Source organism: Vidua chalybeata, unplaced genomic scaffold (assembly GCF_026979565.1).
Source record: "Vidua chalybeata isolate OUT-0048 unplaced genomic scaffold, bVidCha1 merged haplotype W_reject_6, whole genome shotgun sequence".
NCBI classification, from domain to species: Eukaryota; Metazoa; Chordata; class Aves; order Passeriformes; family Viduidae; genus Vidua; species Vidua chalybeata.
Window position 1 is genome coordinate 1 of NW_026530355.1, and position 20087 is coordinate 20087.

Consider the following 20087-nt stretch of genomic DNA (forward strand, 5'->3'; position numbering starts at 1 on the left):
CCCCCCCCCAGAGCTCCCCACGCTTGTCCCAGACCCCAAACCCCCCCCGGAGCCCCCCGGAGCCCCCCGGAGCCCCCCGGATCCCGCCGTTACCGGCGCGGGCAGCCCCCGCAGCAGCCGCGCCAGGCTCCGCGCGGCTCCGTAGGCGCGGTCCAGGCTGGGGCGCACTCGGGGGTCCCGGAGCAGCTCCCGCGCCCGCAGCACCGCGGCCGCCAGCGCCGCCTGGCCCCCGGCCACCTCCTGCGCGCGGGACCCCGCCTGGCGACACCGGGGGGACACCGCGGGTCACACCGCGACATCGCCGCCAGCCCGCCCCCAGCCCCCTTTTCTCCGCGGTTTTCCCCGGCTTTTTTCCCACCCCCCCGCTTCCCGTCGCGTTTCTCGCCGCGTTTCGCCGGATTTCAGCCCGGTTTGTCCCGTTTCTCCCGGTTCCGACCCGTTTTGCCCGCTTCATCTTCGTTTTCTCCCCAGGTTTTTTTTTTTTTTTTTGCCCGTTTGCCTCCGTTTCTCCCTGGTTTTCCACATTTCTCCCTGGTTTTCCCTCTGTCTCCACGCAGCCTCACTTCTCCCAATTCCTCCCATGCGTTTCCCCCCCATTTTGCCCCGTTTTCCCCGTGTTTCACCCCATTATTCCCAATTTCTCCCCCGTTCACTTCTTTTTTCCCAGGTGTTCCCCGCTTCCCCCCGTTTCTCTCCCATTTCACCCCAACTCTGCCCCGTTTCCCCCCGAATTTTGCCCCCATTTCCCAGGGTTCCCCCCCATTTTTCCCCATTTCCCTGGATTTTTCCCAATTTCCCAGGGTTTCTCCCCATTCCCCTGGGTTTCCCCCCATTTTTCCCCATTTCCCCGGGTTCCTCCCGGCTTTTCCCCATTTCCCGGGTTTTCCCCCCGTTCCCACTCACGTCCAGGCTCCGCCAGAGGTTGAAGTTGACGCCGGGGTCGGGGACAGCCACGGGCTCGGGGAGGTCACAGTGGGGGCCACACCCGGCCTGGGGGAGGGGGGGACACGGTGACACCCCCGCCACGACCCCCGAGACCCCCCCCACCCCCCCAGGGAGCCACTGCGGGGTCCCCGACCCCGACAGGGACCCCGTGGCCCCACCCGTGTCCCCACCCGTGTCCCCACCCGTGTCCCCAACCCCTCAAAGGTGTACAGCACCCTCAGGGTGTCCCCCCATGATGTCCCCGTGTCCCCCCCATGATGTCCCCACGATGTCCCCGTGTCCCCCCCATGATGTCCCCATGTCCCCCCCATGATGTCCCCGTGTCCCCCCACGATGTCCCCGTGTCCCCCCAAGAGGTCCCCATGTGTCCACGGGGGTCTCACCCCCCCCCCCAGCCCCAACTTGGTGTCACACCCCCCTAAATGTCCCCATGCCCCCCCGATGTCCCCACTCCCTGCAATGTCCCCATGTCCCCCCGATGTCCCCACGCCCCCAATGTCCCCACATCCCACACTGTCCCCATGTCCCCAATGTCCCCAAGCCCCCCAATGTCCCCACATCCCCCAATGTCCCCATGTCCCCCCGATGTCCCCACGCCCCCAATGTCCCCACGCCCCCAATGTCCCCACATCCCACACTGTCCCCACGCCCCCCAATGTCCCCATGCCCCCAATGTCCCCACTCCCCCCAATGTCCCCACATCCCACACTGTCCCCACGCCCCCCAATGTCCCCATGTCCCCCAATGTCCCCACACACCCCGCTGTCCCTGCACCCCATAATGTCCCTACGCCCCACAATGTCCCCACACCCCCCATGTCCCCACATCCCACAATGTCCCCATGTCCCCCAATGTCCCCACGCCCCCGATGTCCCCACATCCCCCAATGTCCCCACGCCCCCCAATGTCCCCACGCCCCCCAATGTCCTCACGCCCCCCAATGTCCTCACGCCCCCGATGTCCCCACGCCCCCCGATGTCCCCACATCCCCCAGTGTCCCCATGTCCCCCAATGTCCCCATGTCCCCCAGTGTCCCCACTCCCTGCAATGTCCCCAAGCCCCCTGCTGTCCCCACACCCCCCGCTGTCCCTGCACCCCATAATGTCCCCACGCCCCCTCACCGCCCCCCGCTCGGCGTCGCGGGCCTCCAGGATGAAGCGTTCGATCACTCGGGGGTCACAGAGCGAGGGGGGGCCCTCGGGGGGGGGCTGGGGGCGCCCCGGGACCCCCAACAGCAGCAGCAGCAGCGCGCACAGCCCTGGGGGGCGCGGGGGGCGGGGGTCAGCGGCCGCGGGGGACACGGGGACATCCCCGCGGGACGGGGGCTCGGGGACCGCGGGACCCCCGAATCCCCGGGACCCCCCGGCCGCGGGACCCCCGGGACACCGGAGTGCCCCCCCTCACCTGAGTGCCCCCGCCCCCGGGAATGTCCCGGGATGTCGGGGACCCCCCGCCCACCCGGTGACCCCCGAGACACCGGGGATTCCCCCCCCCCCCCCACCCGTGTCCCTACCGGACACCTGAGCGTGCCAGACACACGTGGGGACCCCCAGACCCGCGGACCCTCCCGGCCACGCGGGTCCCGCACCCCCCCCCCCTCCCCGAGACCCCCCCGACCCCCGGCGGGTCCCCCCCGTTACCTGCGCACCCCCCCCGCGCCCGGTCCCGCCGCACACGTGGGGTGTCCCCCCCTCCCCCGCACACCTGGATCCCTCCCGCACACCTGGGTCACTCCCACCCCCCTCCCCGGGATGTCCGATCCCCCCCTCCCCCGACCCGAGCGACCCCCCCCCCCGGCCCCCCCCACTCACCCGCCGCCCCCATCGCCGGCTGCTCATGGCACGGGGGTCCCTGGTGGCCCCGGGGCTGTGGCCGTCCCCGCGCCGCGTCCCCCGGCCCCGGCCCCGGTTAATGTTTGATCCGAGGGGCCGCGGGGCCGGAAGGGCCCTTGGGGGGGGGGTTTCCATCCGCTCCCCCCTCGCCCCCCCCAGACCGTCGAGGAAAAGGCCGCGCCGGCCGCCGCACGTCGGCCCCTGGCCACGGGCCACCCCCGGCCCCGGCCACGGCGCCGGCGAGGCGGGGGGGGGGACACGGGGGGGACACGGACACGGGGAGGGGGGGGTGGGAATGGGGGGACACGCGTGGGGGGACGGCGGGGGGGGGACACGGGAGGGACAGGGACGGGGGGAGACGGGCACGGAGGTGGGGGGACACGGAGGGGACACGGAGGGGACACGGAGGGGACACGAGGGATGGGGGACACGGGGGGGGACAGCGGGGACAAAAAGGGGGTGACAGGGGATGGGGAGCGAGCATGGAGGTGTGGGGACACGGGGGGGACACGGGGGGGGACAGGGTGGGGACACGGGGACAAGGAGCCGGACACGCAGACGGGGGGAGCGGGGATGAGGGGACAGAAGTGGGGACAGGGGGACGGGGACTGGGGACACACGGGGACAGGGATGGGCACAGGGAGGGCGGGATGGGGGGGACACGGGGACAGGGATGGGGGACAGGGATGGGCACAGGGACAGCGGGATGGGGGGGGACACGGGGACAGTGTCCCGAGCACGGAGGTGTGGCACGGGGACAGCGGCGGGGGGCACAGGGACGTGGGGATGGGGACAGAGGAGGGGACAGCGGCCGGGGGACACGGGGGTGACACGGAGGTGACACGGGGGGGTGGCAGAGTGGGCGTGGGGACGGCGACACCGGGATGGGGGGACACGGACGGGGACAGAGGCACGGCGACACGCGGCTGCGGGCGAGGGGACACGGCCGCAGGGGCGGCACGGGGACACGGGGACACCCCGCCTGCGGGGCCGTGGGACCGCGGTGACACGCGCGGGGACACGGGGACGCGCCAGGCCGGGGGATCCCGGGATCCCTCGGGCCGGCGGAAGCGGCCGAACAATGGGGCAGCGTCACTGTCGCCGTCACTGTCCCCGTCCCCAGCGCCACCGCGGCCCCGGGGGCGGCCCCGGGGACCCCCGCGCGGGGAGGGGACACGGGGGACGCGGGGGGGGGGGACACGGGCACACGGGAGGGGATGGGGGGGGGGGACAGAGGTGACGCGGGAGGCGACACGGGGAGCCGGGGGACGCGGAGCGGGATGCGGGCGACACGGCGGACACGGGGGACTCGGGAGGGGAGCCGGGGGACCCAGGTGACACGGGAGGTGACACGGGGGACCCGGGAGGTGACGCGGGCCCCCTGCCAGGCCGTACGTGCGGCTCCGCACAGCCCGGCCGCGGGTCCGGCGCCAGCGGGGCCAAAGGGCACCCGGGGGCGGGGGGGACGGCGACAGCGACGTCACCGACGCCGCCGGGTCCCCCCGTGGCACCTGGGAGTCCCCCGTGGCACCCGGATGTCCCCCCCGCAGGGACACCCCCACACGGCCGGGACTGCCCGGGAACGGGGGCTGCGCACCTGGGGGTCCCCCGGTGTCCCCTCTGGTCACCTGCCACCCCCCGCGGTGCCCGGCGGTCCCTTTGGTCGCCCGGGTGTCCCTCTTGCCACCTGGCTGTCCCTTTGTCACCAGCACCCCCCTCCTTTTCCCACCCTCTCCCCCTCCCCCCCCCCCCCCCCCCCCGTGGACGTTTAATGTCCCCAGTGTCACCTGGACCCCCCCCAGGTCACCCAAGTCCCCACATTTCCCCCTGGGGTCCCCCCCCGGCCACCCCCAGTGTCACCCCCAGTGTCACCTGGACCCTCTCCCTGTGCCCCCCCCCCCGGTCCCCCGGGTCCCCATTGTCACCTGGGGGGTTTCCTGCCCCAAATGTCACCGATGACGCAGAGGAAGCCCCAGCCCCGCCCCCCCACCAAATCCCCCCAAAAAGCCCCCGAGGCGTCGCTGCTGTCGCCACCGATTTTATTCGGGTGTCACGTCCCGGTGTCCCCCACAGAGTGCCCGACGCTGCCGCGCGGGGGGGTTCGGGTTGACATCGAGGGGCTGGGGGTGACATCGCGGGGGTGGCCCCGGCCCGCGGCGGTGGCGGCTCGGTGGCCTCGAGCCGCCGGTGGCCTCGCCCGCGCCGTCCCCGAGGCCAGCGGCGACTCGCGGCGGCCTCAAACAACTCGCGGTGGCATCTCGGTCCTTTGCCGGCTCCTGGTGGCCCCGGGGTCCCCGCGGCCGTGGCAGCCTCCGGGCGGGTTTTGGGGCGTCGCCGCGGAGGCGGCGGAGGCCGGGGCAGCGGGGGAGCCCCCCGGGACCCCCCCTCAGGCGCAGGGGGCCTCCCTGCAGAGGCGGATGTGGATGGCCGAGTTGTGCCGAGGGGGGTCCCCGTCCTCGCCGTCGCCGCCGCCGCCGTCGCCATCACCGCGGGCCGGGGGGGCGCCGCGGCGGGCGCGGGGGGGCCGGAGGGGCACGGAGGAGGTGCTGGCGTGCAGCCGCAGGGCCCCCCCCGCGCCCGCCTGCAGCTGCAGCGCCAGGTTGATGGTGCGGGGCACGGCCAGCCCCAGCCCGTGCAGCCGCAGCTCCCCGGGACCCCCGCCGGGACCCCCGCCCGGCGCCAGGAGCCGCTGGCAGCGCCGCAGCTGCGCCCGGAAATCCGAGCGTGACGTCACGAACACGTCATTGCTGCCCGGGCCGCCGGCGGGGGGGGATGGGGAGCCCGCGGGGGGCGGCCCCGGGGCCGGGCCCCGGCGGCGGCGGCGGGGCCCGGGGAGCCCCCCCGGCGGCGGGGACGGAGCTGCGGGGCGGCCCGAGGACATTCTGGGGGGGGGGAAAATGGGGAGGGGGCGTCAGCGAACCCCGCGGGACCCCCGAACCTCCCCCTCCTCCCAGGGACCCCCCAACCACCCCCGGACTCCCCCAACCCCACCGTGACCCCCCGAACACCCCCTGACCTCCGACCCCCCCCCGGCCCCCGGGACCCCCTCCCCAAAATCCCCTCCCGGCCGCACCTCGCGCGTCCCGCGCCGCCGCCGCTTCCGCTACGAGGCCACGCCTTCCCCGGAGCCACGCCCCTTCGGCGGGGACACGCCCGTGTAGGCACCGCCCACGCCGGACCACGCCCCCCCGCGCTTTTTTAAGGGTTTTTGGTTTGGTTTTTTTTTTTTTTTTTTTTTTTTTAACGGGGAGCGCTCAGCCCCGCCCCCGGATCCGCCATTTTGGGCTTTTTAATCAACGAAACCGTTAATTGCTGCCCCGCAGGAGGGGCGGGGCAGGGATGGTCGCGTGGGACGGGCTTAACGGAAGCCACGCCCCTTCCCACAGTCAGCGCGGCTGGCAAGGCCACTCCCACAAAGGGGAGGAGCCACGCCGCACAGGACACGCCCCCTCCCTTGGAACAAAGGGCCGCGGCCCCTTTAAGCGCCGCCATGGCGGCCGCGGCCAATGGGCGCGCGCGCCGCACGGCGGGCGCTGATTGGCCGCGGGCGAGGCCCCGCCCCCCCGGCCGGCGCTGTCCCGGTGCTGAACGCGGCCATGAGCGGCGGCGTCTACGGCGGCGGTGCGGGGGCGGGGCCTCGGCTCGGGGGGGGGCGGGGCCTCGCGCGGCGGGGCGGGGTCACGGCGGGAGGGGCGGGGCCAAGGCGGGGGGTGCGGGGGCAAGGGGAGCGTGTGGGGTGGGGGATGGGGGGGGGGTCCCCGGTGTCACCGTCGCTCCCCCCCCCCCCCCCCCAGTGCGCGGCGGGCGTCCCGGGGGTTTCTGGGGGGGGTCCCGGTGTCACGGTGTCCCCGTGCCCTCCCCCAGACGAGGTCGGGGCTCTGGTGTTCGACATCGGCTCCTTCTCGGTGCGCGCGGGCTATGCCGGCGAGGATTGTCCCAAGGTCGGTGTCACCGTGCCCCCCCCCCCCCCCCCCCCCCCCCCCCGCCCCCCCCCCCGGGACAGACAAGGCCACCGTGTCCCCAGCATGCCGTCCCAATGGCCACGGTGTCCCCAGGGCCACCCCCTGGCCAATGTCCCCACTGTGGTGATGGTGCCACCGTGCCCGTCACGGTGACAACGCCACCGTCCCTGTCGTGACGATGATACCAATGTCCCCATCATGGTGACAATGCCAATGTCCCCATCCTGGTGACAATGCCAATGTCCCCATCATGGTGACGATGCCAATGTCCCCATCCTGGTGACAATGCCAATGTCCCCATAATGGTGACGATGCCAATGTCCCCATCATGGTGATGATGCCCTGTCCCCATCATGGTGACAATGCCATCAACCCCATCATGGTGACAATGCCACCGTCCCCATTGTGGTGATGATGCCACTGTCCCCATCATGGTGATGATGGCACCGTGCCCATCATGGTGACAATGCCACCATCCCCATCATGGTGACAATGCCACCATCCCCATCGTGGTGACAATGCCACCAACCCCATCATGGTGACAATGCCCCCAACCCCATCATGGTGACAATGCCACCGTGCCCATCGCGGCAACGATGCCGCCATCCCCATCATGGTGACAATGCCACCGTGCCCATCATGGTGACATTACCCCCAACCCCATCATGGTGACAATGCCACCGTCCCCATCGTGGTGACAATGCCACCATCCCCATCGTGGTGACAATGCCCCCAACCCCATCATGGTGACAATGCCACCGTCCCCATCATGGTGACATTGCCCCCAACCCCATCATGGTGACAATGCCACTGTGCCCATCATGGTGACAATGCCACCGTGCCCATCATGGTGACAATGCCACCATGCCCATCGCGGCGACGATGCCGCCGTGCCCGCGGCCCGCCGCGGTGGCATTGTCACCAGGGCCGCGGTGTCCCCAAGGCGGATTTCCCCACCACGGTGGGGCTGCTGTCCCCGGACGAGGTGTCCCTGGAGCTGGACGGGGACAAGGACAAGAAGGGCGGCAAGGTTTATTACATCGACACCAACGCCCTGCACGTGGCGCGCGAGGGCGTCGAGGTCCTGTCACCCCTCAAGAATGGCATGAGTGAGTGGGGGACATGGGGACACGGGGACAGCGGGGACATGGAGGGACATGGGGACATGGGGAACAGTGGGGACATGGAGGGACATGGGGACATGGAGGGACACGGGGTGCAGAGGGGACACAGGGACAGCGGGGACATGGGGGCACTGGGGACATGAGGACATGGGGGCACTGGGGACATGGGGGACAGTGGGGACATGGGGGACAGCGGGGACATGGAGGGACATGGGGACATGGGGGACAGCAGGGACATGGGGGCACTGGGGACATGGGAGACAGTGTGCATACGGGGGACAGTGGGGACATGGGGACATGGGGACATGGGGACACAGGGACAACGGGGACATGGAGGGACATGGGGACATGGGGGACATGGATGGACAGCAGGGACATGGAGGGACAGTGGGGACATGGAGACATGGAGGGACAGCAAGGACATGGAGGGACACGGGGGGCAGAGGGGACACAGGGACAGCGGGGACATGGAGGGACATGGGGACATGGGGACATGGAGGGACATGGGGACATGGGGACATGGGGGACAGCGGGGACATGGAGGGACATGGGGACATGGAGGGACAGCGGGGACATGGGGACAGCAGCGATATGGGGGACAACAGGGACATGGGGACATGGAGGGACATGGGGGCACTGGGGACACGGGGGACAGCGGGGACATGGCGGCACTGGGGACACAGGGAACAGCGGGGACATGGAGGGACAGTCGGGACAGCGGGGACATGGAGGGACATGGGGACATGGAGGGACATGGGGACACAGGGAACAGCGGAGACATGGAGGGACACGGGGGACAGTGGGGACATGGGGACAGCGGGGACATGGAGGGACATGGGGACATGGGGACATGGGGACAGCGGGGACATGGAGGGACATGGGGACATGGAGGGACAGGGAACAGCGGAGACATGGAGGGACATGGGGGACAGTGGGGACAGCAGGGATGGGGGGACATTGCGGGGGTGTCACAGGGGAGTGCAGGGGACACGGGGAGAGAGCGGGGACAGGAGGGGCAGCACGGGGACATTGGGGGACACAGAGGGAGACACTGGAGACACCCCCGGGACAGCGGCGGGGGAAGGGGACCCCAGGGCCGTGCCGGGGTCACCGATGTCACCCCCCCGTCTGTCCCCGCGCCAGTCGAGGACTGGGAGTGCTTCCAGGCCATCCTGGACCACACCTACGGCAAGCACGTCAAGTCGGAGCCGGGGCTGCACCCGGTGCTCATGTCCGAGGCGCCGGTAGGTGCCGCCGCGGGGGGGGGTGGCCGTCCCCTCGGTGTCCCCTCGGTGTCCCCAATGTCCCTGTGCCGCAGTGGAACACCAGGGCCAAGCGGGAGAAGCTGACGGAGCTGATGTTCGAGCACTACAACATCCCGGCCTTCTTCCTCTGCAAGACGGCCGTGCTCACCGCGTATCCCTGCGCCGCTGTCACCCCGTGTCACCCCCGTGTCACCCCGTGTCACCCCCGTGTCACACTGCTGTCACCCCTGTGTCACCCCTGTGTCACACCGCTGTCACCCCTGTGTCACACCGTGTCACCCCGTGTCACCCCTGTGTCACACCTGTGTCACACTGCTGTCACCCCTGTGTCACCCCTGTGTCACACCGCTGTCACCCCTGTGTCACACCGCTGTCACCCACGGGCCACCCCTGTGTCACCCCTGTGTCACCCCCATGTCACCCTTGTGTCACCCACGGGTCACACCGCTGTCACTCCTGTGTCACACCGCTGTCACCCACGGGCCACCCCTGTGTCACCCACGGGTCACACCGCTGTCACCCCTGTGTCACCCCCATGTCACACTGCTGTCACCCACGGGTCACCCGTGTCACACCGCTGTCACCCACGGACCACCCCATGTCACCCCTGTGTCACCCCCGTGTCACCCCTGTGTCACCCCCGTGTCACACTGTTGTCACACCACTGTCACCCATGGGTCACCACTGTGTCACCCCCGTGTCACCCCTGTGTCACCCCCGTGTCACACTGATGTCACCCACGGGTCACCCCGTGTCACCCACGGGCCACCTCTGTGTCACACCGCTGTCACCCACGGGTCACCCCTGTGTTACCCCTGTGTCACCCCCGTGTCACACTGCTGTCACCCATGGGCCACCCCTGTGTCACACCTGTGTCACACCGCTGTCACCCCTGTGTCACACCGCTGTCACCCCTGTGTCACACCTGTGTCACACCGCTGTCACCCATGGGCCACCCCTGTGTCACACCGCTGTCACCCCTGTGTCACCCCTGTGTCACCCCCGTGTCACACCGCTGTCACCCACGGGTCATCCCTGTGTCACACCTGTGTCACACCGCTGTCACCCCCATGTCACACTGCTGTCACCCACGGGTCACCCCTGTGTCACCCCTGTGTCACACCTGTGTCACACCGCTGTCACCCCCGGGTCACCCCCAGTGTCAACCCTGTGTCACCCCTGTGTCACACTGCTGTCACCCACGGTGTCACCCCTGCGTCACCCCCGGGTCGCTCCAGCATCACCCCTGGGTCACCTCAGTGTCACCCCCGCTGTCACCCCCCCCGTGCCACACCCTGGGGCGTGTCCGGAGCTGTTGGGCGTGGCCGGGGGGTGTGGTCAGCGGTCAGGGCGTGTCCCCTCCCCGTTGTGGCCCCTTGACCATCGCAGCTTCGCCAACGGCCGCAGCACGGGGCTGGTGCTGGACTCGGGGGCCACCCACACCACGGCCATCCCTGTGCACGACGGCTACATCCTGCAGCAAGGTGAGAGCACACCTGGCACAGGTGAGAGCACACCTGGCGCGGGTGAGAGCACACCTGGGGCGGGGGAGAACACACCTGGGGCGGGGGAGAACACACCTGGCACAGGTGAGAGCACAGCTGGCACAGGTGAGAGCACACCTGGGGCGGGGGAGAACACACCTGGCACAGGTGAGAGCACACCTGGGGCGGGGGAGGGGCTCCAGGGACACACCTGGCACAGGTGAGAGCACACCTGGGACACACCTGGCACAGGTGAGAACACACCTGGGGCGGGGGAGGGGCTCCAGGGACACACCTGGCACAGGTGAGAGCACACCTGGGACACACCTGGCACAGGTGAGAGCACACCTGGCACAGGTGAGAGTGCACCTGGGACACACCTGGCACAGGTGAGAGCACACCTGGGGTGGGGGAGGGGCACCGGGGACACACCTGGCACAGGTGAGAACACACCTGGGGCGGGGGAGGGGCACCAGCGACACACCTGGCACAGGTGAGAGCACACCTGGGGCAGGGGAGGGGCACTGGGGACACACCTGGCACAGGTGAGAGCACACCTGGGACACACCTGGCACAGGTGAGAGCACACCTGGGGTGGGGGAGGGGCTCCGGGGACACACCTGGCACAGGTGAGAGCACACCCAGAACACACCTGCGACGGGTGAGAACACACCTGGGACACACCCAGGGTAGGGGAAGGGCACTGGGGACACACGAGGGACACTCCCAGGACAGGTGAGGCCTTACCAGGGACAAGCGCAATGGCCACACCCCCCAGCCAGGTGAGCGCACACCTGTCCCAGGTGAGGGGAGGGCGGAGCCTGATGCTGGCCCCGCCCCGCAGGCATCGTGAAGTCGCCGCTGGCCGGGGATTTCATCTCCATGCAGTGCCGGGAGCTCTTCCAGGAGCTCAACATCGACATCGTGCCCCCCTACATGATCGCTGCCAAGGTGGGCGTGGCCGCGGGTGGGCGTGGCCAGGGGACAGCCAATCAGATGGGGCAGGGCAGGGTGGGGCTGACCAAAATGCTCCTCCCACTTGTGGGTGGGATTATCCTTAGTCCCACCCTTTTTGGGGTGGGTCCGTTTAGCTCCACCCCCTTCTGGGCAGCCAAAAAGTCTTAGCTCCGCCCAGTTTTGGGGGGGTGCACCCTTAGCTCCACCCCTTTGACGTCACACCCCCATTGGGCCGTCCTGTCCTTTGGTCCCCTCTCCCTGAGTGACGTCACCCTTAGGCTCCTCCTCTTGCCCCACCCCAGGGCAGGCTCCACCCCTTTCATTTAACCACACCCATTTAGCCACGCCCCTTTGCGTGCTGGCCACGCCCCCAACTCCCGGCCCCGCCCCCCCCCAGGAGCCGGTGCGGGAAGGGGCCCCCCCGAGCTGGAAGAAGAAGGAGAAACTGCCGCAGGTGTCCAAGTCCTGGCACAACTTCACCTGCAATGTGAGTGGGGGGAATTTCGGGGGTCCCCGAGGGGGTGCCGGCGCCCCCGACCCCCTTTCTCGGGGTCCTGTTCCCCCAGGAGGTGATCCAGGACTTCCAGGCCTCCGTGCTGCAGGTCTCGGACTCGCCCTACGACGAGCAGTGAGTGCCTGGGGGAATTTTGGGGACGCCTGGCTGGAGGGGGGGGGGATTTTGGGGCGGGGGGGGGGGACCCCAAAACCCGCTGCTGCCTTCCCCCCAGGGTGGCGGCGCAGATGCCCACGGTTCACTACGAGATGCCCAACGGCTACAACACCGACTACGGCGCCGAGCGGCTCCGCATCCCCGAGGGGCTCTTTGACCCCTCCAACGTCAAGGTTTGGGGGTCTCGGGGGGGGGTCTCTGAGCGGGCTCAGGGGTTTTGGGGTCCTGGGGGGCTTAGGGGACCCCCCACGCCTCGGGTTCTGCCTCCCTGAGAGCTCTGTGACTCTTCCAGTGTCAGGGTTCGAGGGTCCCCAGCGGGGTTTTGGGGGGGGAACAGGGAGGTCCCGCTGAGGGGGGGGGGTCCCGGGGTTTTTGGGACCCCCGTGACCCCCCCCCCCCTTTCCCCAGGGCCTCTCGGGGAACACCATGCTGGGCGTGGGGCACGTGGTGACCACCAGCATCGGCATGTGCGACATCGACATCCGGCCGGTGGGTGCCGGGACGGGGAGGGGGGTCCCCACCGGGACGGGGCGGGGGGGGGCGTGGGGAGCAGCGGGGACACCCCACATCCCGCTGGTGTCCCCCCCCCTCCCCGCCAGGGTCTGTACGGCAGTGTCATTGTCACCGGGGGGAACACGCTGCTGCAGGGCTTCACCGACCGCCTGAACCGGGAGCTGGCACAGAAAACCCCCCCGGTGAGGGACCCCCGAGTTCGGGACCCCCGAGTTTGGGACTGGGGCTTGGGAGGGGCTGACGGAGACCCCAAACCCCCCCTGCATTCGGGACCCCAAACTCTCCCCTAAATTCGGGATGGGGGGAGCCGGGGGGGGGAACCCCAAACCCCTCTGAGGGACATTTGGGGGTGGGGGGGGGGGACCCAGACCGGCCCTCAGGGTTTCTCCCAGTTATCACCAGTCACTCCCAGTCACCTGCAGTGGTTTCCCAGTCACCCCCAGTGCCTCCCAGTTGCCACCAGTAGATGACAGCTGTCCCCCCAGTGATTCCCAGTAGCCACCAGTGGTTCATAGCTGTCCCCCCAGTGATTCCCAGTAGCCACCAGTGGTTCATAGCTGTCCCCCCAGTGATTCCCAGTAGCCACCAGTGGTTCATAGCTGTCCCCCCAGTGATTCCCAGTGCTTCCAGTGACCCCCCCCCTCTCTCAGAGCATGCGGCTGAAGCTCATCGCCAGCAACAGCACCATGGAGCGGCGCTTCAGCCCCTGGATCGGGGGCTCCATCCTGGCCTCGCTCGTGAGTCCGGGGCTCCCGGGGTACCCGGGGGGGTTGTTTTACCCCCCCAGAACCCCTCGGACCGCCCCAACCCCAATTGCAGGGCACCTTCCAGCAGATGTGGATCTCCAAGCAGGAGTACGAGGAGGGCGGCAAGCAGTGCGTGGAGCGCAAGTGCCCCTGAGGGGCCTGAGGGGCCTGAGGGGGGGCACGGGCCGGGAGCCAATAAAACCCCGCGCAGCCCACCTGGAACGGCCTCTGGGGACGCGCCGCGGGGGCTCGGCGGCGGCGGGGGGGGGGGGTGGTTGCCGGGGGTCGTTGCCGGGGGTCGTGCCCCGATTCCGGCGCTTTTCGCCCCAAAAAACGGCGCTTCCCGCGCGCCCGGTCACGTGACACGTGAGGGGGTTGGTGGGGGGGGGCGAGGCGAGGCGCGCGGGAGGCACGTGCCGGGCCGGGGGCGCCCAACCGCGCAGGCGCGAGAGCGCGTGACACAGAAGGCGCGGGAAGGCGGGGGGTGGGGGGGCGGGCGCGAGGCGCCCGCGCGGCTCTCGCGGGGATTCGCGCGCTGTTCTCGCGAGAGCCGCGCGCGCGCGCGCCCCCCGTTACCGGGCGGCGGGGGGGGGGAGGAGGAGAGAGCCGGTTCGGTGACGTCACGAGCGAAACGGTGACGCGAGTGCTCGGCCGATGGACTGAGGAGAGACCGGCGCTGGAACGGGACGGGGAGGGTGTGTGTGTGTGTGTGTGTGTGTGTGTGTGGGGAGAAGGCGCTCGCCCTGCGCACGCGCGGCCCCCGCGCGGACTCCAAGTGCCGGCAGCCTCCGCGCGCGCGGCGAGGCCCACGCGCAGGGCGCCCTTACCGCGCCTGATCGTCTTTCCAGCCGCCCACCCTCCCCGTGCCCGCCGCTCTCCCCTCCCCCAGGCCTTCAGCAGATCCCCCCGCTCCCTCCTCCCCTCCCCCCCGCCGCCGCTCTCTGCGCAGGCACTCGCCGCGGCCACCCCAAGCTGTTGAGGCCCCGCTCTCTCTCTCCCCGCGCGCCCACTCTCGTTATTGGCCGCCGTGCGCCCCGCAGCCGCTCCTATTGGCAGAGCTCCGTGGCCCCGCCCCGTTCCGTGGGCGTCCCCGCGCTCGGCCCCGCCCCTCGCCTATATAAACCCCGCCGGGCCGCCGCGGCGCTGCCATCGCGGGCGGGAGGCGGCGGGCGCGGAGGCCTCGCGCGCGCGGCTCCCCCCGCTCCCCCCTCCGGCGGCGCATGCGCGGGGGCGGCGCGGCGCAGCGCGCAGGCGCGGGCCGGGCCGCCATGGCGGCGGCGCCTGAGGCCTTCCTGGTGCCGCCGCCGCCGCCGCCTCCTCCCGCCGCCGCCGCGCCCCCCCCGGGACCGCCGGACCCGCCCGAGCCCCCGCGGCCCCGCAATGGCCTCCGCGCCGCGGGCGGCGGCGGCGGGAAGCGGCGCAGCAGCTGCGGGGCGAAGCAGCCGGCGTGGAAGCGGCGGCGCCGCGCGGCCTCGGAGTGCGGCCCGGTGCTGCCGTCCGAGTTCCTGCTCGGCGGGAACATCTTCGACCCGCTCAACCTCAACAGCCTGCTGGACGAGGAGGTGAGCCGGGCGCTGAACGCGCGCACCCCGCAGTCCTCGCCGCTGCCGCAGCGCGGCCGCGACCCGGTGGAGATCCTGGTGCCGCGGGACATCACGGACCCGCTGAGCCTGAACGCGCCGGGCGAGGGGCTGCGCCTGGCCTCGCCGGCCAAGAGCGCCCGCCGCCGGCATCGCCACCGCGGCCAGCAGCGGGCCAACGCCGCCGCCGCCGCCGGCGGGCCCGCCGAGGAGCCCGCCCGCCCCGCCGAACCCTCCGCCGCCTCCACCGCCCCGCCGTGCCCCGCCGCCCTGCCCGCCGCCGGCCGGCACCGCAAGCGCCGACGGACTTGCAGCAAATCCGAGGGGCCTCGCCCGCCGCCGCCCCCCGCCGCCGCCGCCGCCGCCGAGAAGCCGAAGCCCCCCGGGAAGGCGGCGCAGCGGCCGCGGCACCAGGTGCGCAAGTTCCAGTACGGGAATTACTGCAAATACTACGGGTACCGCAACCCCGACGTGGAGGACGCGCGGCTGCGGGCGCTGCGGCCCGAGTGGTTCGCGGGCAAGGAGGTGCTGGACGTGGGGTGCAACGTGGGGCACCTCACGCTGAGCATCGCCAAGCGCTGGGCGCCCGCCAGGATGGTGGGGCTGGACATTGACGGGCGGCTGATCCGCTCGGCCCGGCAGAACATCCGCCACTACCTGTCCGAGGGGCTGGGGGCGGACGGCGAGGCCGCGGGGGGGGCCAGGAAGGGCTTCCCCGCCGCGCTCCTGGCCAGCCGGGGCCCCATCGCCGCCCCGCAGCTCCCGCCCGACGGGCCCGGCGCCGCCGACTTCCCGCACAACGTCGTGTTCGTCACGGTGAGCGCTTGGGGAGGGGGTGACAAGCGGGAACGGGGGGTCGGGATGGTGCTGCTGGGTCCAAAAGAGGTTTGGGCAGCGCCCCTGGATGGGGGGGGGGGGGTCTCGGTGGATTTAGGGGGCGTGGAAGGGCAGAGGAGGCTGGAATGGAGTTTTAGGGGGGGGTCTCGGTGGGTCTGAGGGGGTGACAAGTGCGTGTGGGGGTTTGGGGTGGGCTTTGGAAGGGCTCAGAGGGTCTGAAAGGGACGTGAGGGATGTTTTAGGGGGGGTCTGGGGGGGTGACGGGTAGGTCTGGAGGGCTGGCGAGGGTTTTTGTTGGGTTTTAGGGGATCTGGGTGGGTTTGAAGGACCTGGATGGGTTGAGGAGAGATTTCAGAGGATCCCGGGTGGGTTTTGGGGGTCTGGGGAGGCCTGCAGAGATAACGGGAGGTGGGTTTGTGGGGTGCCAAGCGGCGCAGGGGGGTTTTGGGGGGTCTCGGGTGAGTCCAGGGGGCTCTTAGTGGGTCTGAAGGGGTCACCAGGAGGTCGGAGTGGTGCGGGACCCCCCCCATTCCATCCTTGGGGTCTGTGTGGGGCAGCTCTGGGCCCCCACGACCCCTGAGTGGGGTTCAGCGTGTGCCTCCCACCCCCCAAATCCCTGCGTGGGACTGAAATCCCTCCGTGGGTACCCCAAAAAACCCTTCCGTGGGGCTCAGTGTGTGCCCCCCACCCCCTGAAACACCCCCAAACCCCCCTGTGGGGCTCAGCCCCTGCCCCCCACCCCTCATTCCCCCTCTGTGGGGGCTCAGCCCGTGCCCCCCACCCCTCATTCCCCCTCTGTGGGGGCTCAGCCCGTGCCACCCACCCCCTGAAACACCCCCAAACCCCCCCGTGGGGCTCAGCCCCTGCCCCCCACCCCTCATTCCCCCTCTGTGGGGGCTCAGCCCGTGCCCCCCACCCCCTCATTCCCCCTCTGTGGGGGCTCAGCCCGTGCCCCCCACGCCCTGAAACACCCCCAAACCCCCCTGTGGGGCTCAGCCCGTGCCCCCCACCCCCTCATTCCCCCCCATAACCCTTCAGTGGGGCTCAGCCCGTGCCCCCCACCCCCTGAAACACCCCCAAACCCCCCTGTGGGGCTCAGCCCGTGCCCCCCACCCCTCATTCCCCCCCATAACCCTTCAGTGGGGCTCAGCCCGTGCCCCCCACCCCTCATTCCCCCCCCGTGGGGCTCAGCCCGTGCCCCCCCCGCAGGGGAACTACGTCCCGGAGCGGGAGGAGGCGGTGGGGGCGCAGCGCCCCGAGTTCGACGTGGTGCTGCTGCTGTCGCTCACCAAGTGGGTGCAGCTGAACTGGGGCGACGAGGGGCTCAAGCGGCTCTTCCGGAGGGCGTTCCGGCACCTGCGGCCCGGCGGGCTCCTGCTGCTCGAGCCGCAGCCCTGGGAGTCCTACCGCAAGCGCAAGGGGCTGACGGTGAGGCCGGGGGGGGTTTGGGGGTTTGGGGGTTCGGGTCCCGCTCGTGCAGGTCCAGGAGTGGAGTCGGAGTGTGAATGTGGGGGGGGGGGGGGTTGGCGGGGGGATTTGAGGGGTTACGAAGGGGTTTGGGGGGTGATAAAGGGGTCTGGGGGTGGTAAAGGGGCCTGGGGGGGGGTCATTGTTGGGATGTGAAGGGGTTTTGGGGGGGTTATAAATGGGTCTGGGGGTGGTAAAGGGGTCTGGGGTTGATAAAGGGGTCTGGGGGTGGTAAAGGGGTCTGGGGGTGATAAAGGGGTCTGGGGGTGGTAAAGGGGTCTGGGGGGGTCATTGCCGGGTTATAAAGGGGTCTGGGGGGTCATTGGGAGGGTTATGAAGGGGTCTGGGGGGGTTATAAATGGGTCTGGGGGTGATAAAGGGGTCTGGGGGGCAACAGGAGTGTTATAATGGGGTGTGGGGGGGGGTCATTGTCGGGTTGTGAAGGGGTTTGGGGGGTGATAAAGGGGTCTGGGGGGGTCATTGCTGGGTTGTGAAGGGGTCTGAGGGGTCATTGGGAGGGTTATGAAGGGGTCTGGGGGGGTCATTTTCAGGTTGTGAAGGGGTTGGGGGGTGATAAATGGGTCTGGGGGTGATAAAGGGGTCTGGGGGGATCATTGGGAGGGTATAAAGGGCTCTGGGGGGATCTTCAGGGGGCTCTCGATGGGGTTGGCAGGCCAGTGATCTTTGGGGGGTTTTTGGGGGGGTTTTGGGGTGTCCTGGGTGGCGTTCCAGCAGTTTGGAGGGACTCCCAGGACACTTTGGTGCCAGAATTGGCTTTTTTGGGGGGTTTAAAAGCTGCCCCCTCGGGCTCAGCGGGGCCGGGGGGGGTTCGGGGGTGACTCAGGCGGGTTTGGGGGGGGGCTCATTTAGGATCCTCGGGGGGGGGGGGGGGGGGGGGTCTGGGGTCCCCCAGGGAGGGGGGGCTGGGCTGACCCTTCCCGCTGGCCCAGGAGACGACGTACAGGAACTACCAGCGGATCCGGCTGCGGCCCGAGCAGTTCCCGGCGTACCTGACCTCGCCTGAGGTGGGCTTCGAGCGCTGCGAGCTCCTGGGCACCCCCCAGCACAGCGCCAAAGGTAGGGGCACCCCCCGTTTGTGGGGGAAACCCCCGAACTGGGGCTATTGGCGATCCCCCAAATCGGGGTCAGCGGTGGGGGAGGCGCCTCAGATCCGGGAAGGGGGGGGGGGGGTGAATAATTTGGGGTCCCCCCCCCCATCTCACCCAATCCTTTCCCCCCCCCCCAGGCTTCCAGCGGCCGATTTATCTCTTCCACAAGGGACGAGGTGACGCTCCCTGAGCCCCCCGAAATCCCCCCCGGGCTGGGGGGGCCCTGACGCGGTGGGGGTGGGGTGGGGGGGGGGGTCGCTCCCCACCCCCCACCGGATGCCAAACGGGGGGAGGGGCTCTGTTTGCCCCCCCCTCCCCCCAATTTTTGGGGTGTTCCCTCCCCCCCCCCCCGGCGTTTGCCGTGGTTTGCTCTGTGCGAGGGGGGGGCCCCGGAATAAAGGAGGTGATTGGTCAGCGGTGGGGGGGGGTCGTTTTTTGGGGGGGGTGGGAACAAGGGGCACGCGGCACATCCAAAGTAACGACTTTTATTTTTTTGGGGGGGGGGGGGGCGAAAAAAAAAAGGGATTTGGGGGGGGGTTGATGTTCCTCAGCACCCCCCCCACTGCTGCAGCTTGCGGTACATGGCGAAGGCGGCTCCGGGGGGGCGCGGGAGGGCCCGAGGGGGCTCGGGGGGCGCGGGGGGGGGCAGCCAGGGCCACCCCCCGCCCCGGGCAGCGCCCCCCGCCAGCACCCCCAGCTGCGGCCCGGGCACCTGGGGGGGGGCAGCACGGCAAAGGTGGGGTCCCGCCAGCACCGGGGGGGGGGGGGCGCCCCAGGGTGGGATTTGGGGTGGGGGTCTCACCTGCGGGGGGGGAGCGGAGGGGGCCGGGACCCCCCTGCGCGGCGCCGGCGGGCGGGGCACGGCCAGGCTGACGAGGCCGCGGAAGAGGCGCTGGGCTGGCGGCACGTTCATGGCTGAAACCGGGGGATTTCGGTCAAACCGGGGCAGCGGGGAGGAGGAGGGCCCCCGGGGGGGGGGGGGGGGGGTTCGGGCGCCGCCCCCTCCCCACGGCCCGCACTGACCGGCGGCCGCCGCCCCGCCCAGCGCCGAGCGGGCGGCGAACGAGCTGCCCAGGAGCGCGGCCGCCGCCCGGGGCGCGTCGAACGGCTCGGGGGGGGCCGCACCGGGACCGCCCCGGCTGCTGTGCAGGGTGGGGGTCGCCAGGGGGGCGATGGGGACCCCCCCTCCGTCTTCATCACCCTCCTCTTCCTCCTCCTGGATCGCGGGGTCGGGCGCGAAACGCACCTGGGGGGGGTGGGGGGGAGGAATTGGGGTGTCCCGCGTTCCGGGGCGGGGAGGGTCACACCGGCCCTGGCCCCCCCGCGCTCCGGTGCTGCACCCGCGGCGGTTTTTGGGGTGTCCCGGCCCCTCCCGCCGGTGTCCCGTGCGCACCGCGGTGTTCCGGGGCTGTCCCGTTCCCCCTCCCCCACCTGCCGGTTGCCCCCCCCGCGCTCCCCCCGCCTCAGGATCCCCCCGGGCGGCGGCGGCGGCGGCGGCGGGAGCGCGCGCGGCCTCATGGCGGCGGAAGCCACGCCCTCTTTCCGCCGGTGGCCACGCCCCTGCCGCTGACCTCCCCAACATGGCGCCGCCCCTTC

The 20087-nt window shown here is 70.7% G+C and overlaps 5 protein-coding genes across 5 annotated transcripts; 2 read left to right on the forward strand and 3 right to left on the reverse strand.

The window, feature by feature from the left end:
* Positions 1–93: 93 nt before the first annotated feature.
* On the reverse strand, positions 94–2904 carry EPO (erythropoietin; the record flags this gene model as incomplete). The annotated part of the gene is made up of 4 exons (XM_053933941.1): positions 2757–2904; positions 2067–2203; positions 904–990; positions 94–258 (listed from the first exon to the last, which is right to left on the reverse strand). Coding segments are annotated over exons 1-4 (402 nt in total), but the record flags the coding sequence as incomplete, so codon positions are not given.
* A 1895-nt stretch (positions 2905–4799) lies between these two features.
* On the reverse strand, positions 4800–13828 carry POP7 (POP7 homolog, ribonuclease P/MRP subunit). Its single transcript, XM_053933946.1, has 2 exons — positions 13715–13828; positions 4800–5659 (listed from the first exon to the last, which is right to left on the reverse strand). The coding sequence occupies exon 2, from the start codon at positions 5656–5658 to the stop codon at positions 5164–5166; it is 495 nt and encodes a 164-aa protein (XP_053789921.1). The 5' UTR covers position 5659; positions 13715–13828; the 3' UTR covers positions 4800–5163.
* On the forward strand, positions 6322–13713 carry ACTL6B (actin like 6B). The gene is made up of 14 exons (XM_053933945.1): positions 6322–6398; positions 6642–6718; positions 7683–7848; positions 9007–9107; positions 9182–9279; positions 10518–10612; positions 11457–11563; positions 11967–12056; positions 12136–12197; positions 12298–12412; positions 12648–12728; positions 12839–12934; positions 13403–13489; positions 13572–13713. Exons 1-14 carry the CDS (start codon positions 6374–6376, stop codon positions 13650–13652), a joined length of 1281 nt encoding a protein of 426 aa, XP_053789920.1. The 5' UTR covers positions 6322–6373; the 3' UTR covers positions 13653–13713.
* Positions 13829–14718: 890 nt separating the features above from the next.
* Positions 14719–18905, forward strand: MEPCE (methylphosphate capping enzyme). Its single transcript, XM_053933954.1, has 4 exons — positions 14719–15894; positions 17125–17343; positions 18333–18459; positions 18629–18905. The coding sequence occupies exons 1-4, from the start codon at positions 14719–14721 to the stop codon at positions 18679–18681; spliced, it is 1575 nt and encodes a 524-aa protein (XP_053789929.1). The 3' UTR covers positions 18682–18905.
* An 88-nt stretch (positions 18906–18993) lies between these two features.
* PPP1R35 (protein phosphatase 1 regulatory subunit 35) lies at positions 18994–20054 on the reverse strand. Its single transcript, XM_053933944.1, has 4 exons — positions 19923–20054; positions 19515–19737; positions 19294–19406; positions 18994–19203 (listed from the first exon to the last, which is right to left on the reverse strand). The coding sequence occupies exons 1-4, from the start codon at positions 20007–20009 to the stop codon at positions 19039–19041; spliced, it is 588 nt and encodes a 195-aa protein (XP_053789919.1). The 5' UTR covers positions 20010–20054; the 3' UTR covers positions 18994–19038.
* Positions 20055–20087: the final 33 nt, after the last annotated feature.